Raw genomic sequence first — 3,802 nt, forward strand, 5'->3', positions numbered from 1 at the left:
TTAACAATAAATGTACAAATTTTTTATGTCAATTATGTCGATTAATGTAACAGTTCAATTTTCAATCACACATGGTTGCAATTAAACATAAAACTTTTATGTTTTTTTAAAAGACCACGAAACAAGGTAAAAATGTAAAATGGAATGGAAAACATTGGAAAAGGGAAATCATTAACATAATAGAAATTACTTTGTTTGAATTAGAAAATGTTCATTTAAAAACTGTTTTTAAAAATCAACGGCACGCACACTCTTCAGATCTCTTGCAGGTCCGCAGGGCAGCACACCAATAGTGGAACACAGGGTCTTGTCACTTTGGGGGAGGACCCATAAACTTTCCATTCCTGTGCCGTAGGAATTTTTCTTTTTGTCCGTAGTGTTTGTGTCATTACTAAATATGTAATATCTCCATAATTTAGAAGCACTTTCTGTGGACGATTGCGGGGCCGGATTCATCATATTCTTGTTTGGAGATCCACATCTGTTGGAAGGTCGAGAGAGAAGCCAAAATAGAGCCACCAATCCATACGGAATATTTTCTCTCTGGTGGGGCAATAATTTTAATCTTCATTGTGCTAGGCGCCAAAGAGGTGATTTCTTTCTGCATTCTGTCGGCAATACCAGGATACATGGTAGAACCTCCAGATAATACAGTATTGGCATACAAGTCTTTACGGATATCAACATCACATTTCATTATAGAATTGAAAGTTGTTTCATGAATACCAGAAGATTCCATACCTAAGAAAGATGGTTGGAACATAGCTTCTGGGCATCGGAATCTTTCGTTACCAATAGTGATGACTTGACCATCAGGAAGTTCATAACTCTTTTCCAAAGATGATGACGTGGCAGCCGTTTGCATTTCTTGTTCAAAATCAAGAGCAACATAACATAACTTTTCCTTGATATCTCGGACAATTTCTCTCTCAGCTGTGGTAGTGAATGAGTAACCTCTCTCGGTCAAGATTTTCATCAAGTAATCGGTCAAATCTCTACCAGCCAAATCCAATCTCTGGATAGCGTGGGGAAGGGCATAACCTTCATAGATGGGTACAGTGTGGCTGACACCATCACCAGAATCCAGTACAATACCGGTGGTACGACCAGAAGCGTACAAGGATAATACAGCTTGGATAGCAACATACATAGCTGGTGAATTGAAGGTTTCAAACATGATTTGGGTCATCTTTTCTCTGTTGGCTTTGGGATTGAGGGGAGCTTCAGTTAAAAGGACGGGATGTTCTTCTGGAGCAACTCGAAGTTCATTGTAGAAAGTGTGATGCCAGATCTTTTCCATATCATCCCAGTTGGTGACGATACCGTGTTCAATGGGGTATTTCAAGGTGAGGATACCTCTTTTGGATTGGGCTTCATCTCCAACATAACTGTCTTTCTGTCCCATACCAACCATGACACCCTGAAAAATACAAGATACAATTCATAAATATACAAGTGTAGAAGTAATTATTCTATGTAACTAAATTAAGTTGGAAGTGAAAAGGGGTTCTACTCCGACTGAGCCAATGAAGACGGGCATACACAATACAGTCTGCTATACTATGAGGAAAATTTTGCACGGGAAGTGGCACAATGGCCTTCTCTTATATCGAATTCCAACTGCCAAGGGATCTTTTACATGCATGCCAATGTAAACATGGAACTTCGGTTTTTAATGCCAACCAAACAACTAGACAGCTGTCTTTGTCAAGCCCTCCATCCTGCACCACTGACAAGGGGAAACCACGTCGAAAAATCCCACTGAACTTTGAAATTTCCAACATTCTGAATAGGGCATATTTTTTCCAAAGTGTCTTGTCAAACTCAATGCATATTAAAATATTTAATACTGTAGACCTAGTTGTAAAGTAGGCCATAATGTTATCTAATAATCTTAGTTGCAAATTGGGATGGGATGGGATGGGATGGGCTGGGCTGGGCTGGGCTGGGCAAAAAAAAAGATCAATGAATATGCTATACATGGCATGTTGATGTTGACCACCAAGTTCAGTTGAAGGCTTGTTTGTATAATGTAAGTTGTTCGACTCATTCTAAAAGCCATGTCATCATTAAAATAGCGATATAATCAATTATTACTGCTCAAATTATCCATCGTAAATAAAACCAGTTTAATGTTCGTTCAGTTCAACTTCATTGACGTTTTAGCCATAAAGGTTTAAGCTGTTCAGAACGACAAAATCTGTCAAGTGAGTCATTTTTTCTGAAGTGCCAGGAGGACTTCCCCGGGATGTGTCATAATTATTAACTAACCAATGAAATCTAGAGCCGGCTTATGAATATTGAATAGCCGGTGTCATGCTAATGATGTTCTCGCTTTCTAGAACACGCGTGGAGATATAATAATTTGACATTGACAGTGCATTAGACTAGGTCATAATAGATGTCTTAATCGTAAATTCTATTTCATCAACATTAACGCTTGCATAATGCTGGGCTAGGCCTAGTGCATTTAAGAAATAATAAAATTGGCTAGGGAGCTGGAGAATATAATTATAATGGCCGTAGTCGGCTTGGTTTGGACCCTGGTACGGCCTCGGGTCAACTTGACTGTCACTAATACTACCGTACTAGCCACAAGACAAAAGCTATAGCCTAACGGTAAAAATCATGACGTGAGACTTCGCTCGGAGTCAGACAGTCGGTGGTTTACTGTTTGTGTTTTCCGGAGTAGACTATATGATGTCCTGTCCGTGTATTTGTTTTTGTGTAAATTTTGTGTGGTGCAGTCCCCCTGCACTTACTAATAGAAATCCAAACTTGACAGCCATATATAGGCCTAGTGCAATTTTTGAATTACATTCAATTAACAAAATAAACATCCAAATTTGCACAAACCTGATGTCTTGGTCGTCCAACAATGGAGGGGAAAACAGCCCTTGGAGCATCATCACCGGCGAAACCGGCTTTACACATACCAGATCCATTATCAATAACAAGCGCAGCTACGTCTTCGTCAGCCATTGTAAGATTTTATATGTCTAAACTAAATTAACTGATATTGTGTGCTTTCAGCTGCACATCAGAAAACAAAATGATTTTGCTATCCAATGCACCGGTCGGTAAAATATAGTCAACGTACTTGACTCTGGCAAGGTGACTAATCTCTTGCCTTATATGGAAGTATACCGCGTCCCACTGAGAGCGTTTTCTAGGAAATTGGTCTCGTGTTCTTGGTTATATGACTATTTATGGGCAAATACTGATCGAGACGATGTTTCCATTTTTAGAGAGCCAGTCAAAAGAGAGTTAAGCTTTGCGGGATTCCCCTTATTTACATAATAAAAGCAGTTGATAATAGAATAGAATAGTAGATGGGGGAACTCCCGACATTGGGGTGAAACGAAGGTCACGATCGCTTTCATTCGCCGTCATCAATCAATACAGGCTTTAGCATTGTTCTTTTGAATTATTGGGTTAATGTCGAATAGCTAAAAGTGATTTAAATTTATTTCTAATGGGAATTTAATTGCTAGCTTTTTTTTGGCACGGCTTTTTCTGACCTGTTATTTTTGTGTGACATTAGCCTACACATTAGGACTTCTATAATATTACTATTTAATTACGATCATGGAGGCTAGGAACGTACTTTTTTTTAACAATGCTTTATTTGAACGAGGTTAAAGAAAATCCTCAAAATAGCCTGCTCTTTGTCAAGGGGTTTCTAAAAATACTTATTTGGATCGGCCTTGGAAGGCGCTATCCTAAAGTCGACAAGTCTAAAAAGGTTGTAGGCCCTAATTTAATAGCATCGCAGGCACTCCGCAACATTCAATTCGATGTC

At 38.9% G+C, this 3,802-nt stretch overlaps 1 protein-coding gene across 1 annotated transcript; it reads right to left on the bottom strand.

The window, feature by feature from the left end:
* LOC126819438 (actin, cytoplasmic) lies at positions 1-3,111 on the bottom strand. The gene is made up of 2 exons (XM_050547469.2): positions 2,857-3,111; positions 1-1,420 (listed from the first exon to the last, which is right to left on the bottom strand). The coding sequence occupies exons 1-2, from the start codon at positions 2,980-2,982 to the stop codon at positions 416-418; spliced, it is 1,131 nt and encodes a 376-aa protein (XP_050403426.1). The 5' UTR covers positions 2,983-3,111; the 3' UTR covers positions 1-415.
* Positions 3,112-3,802: the final 691 nt, after the last annotated feature.

Source organism: Patella vulgata, chromosome 4 (genome assembly GCF_932274485.2).
Source record: "Patella vulgata chromosome 4, xgPatVulg1.2, whole genome shotgun sequence".
Taxonomy (NCBI): domain Eukaryota; kingdom Metazoa; phylum Mollusca; class Gastropoda; family Patellidae; genus Patella; species Patella vulgata.

What these genes read in the sequence shown, in the direction of transcription:
- LOC126819438 (XM_050547469.2), bottom strand. Translation starts at nt 2,982, where the DNA reads ATGGCTGACGAAGACGTAGCTGCGCTTGTTATTGATAATGGATCTGGT. An exon ending in TTGGACGACCAAGACATCAG is followed by an intron (nt 1,421 to 2,856) that starts GTTTGTGCAAAT and finishes TGTATTTTTCAG; the next exon opens with GGTGTCATGGTTGGTATGGG.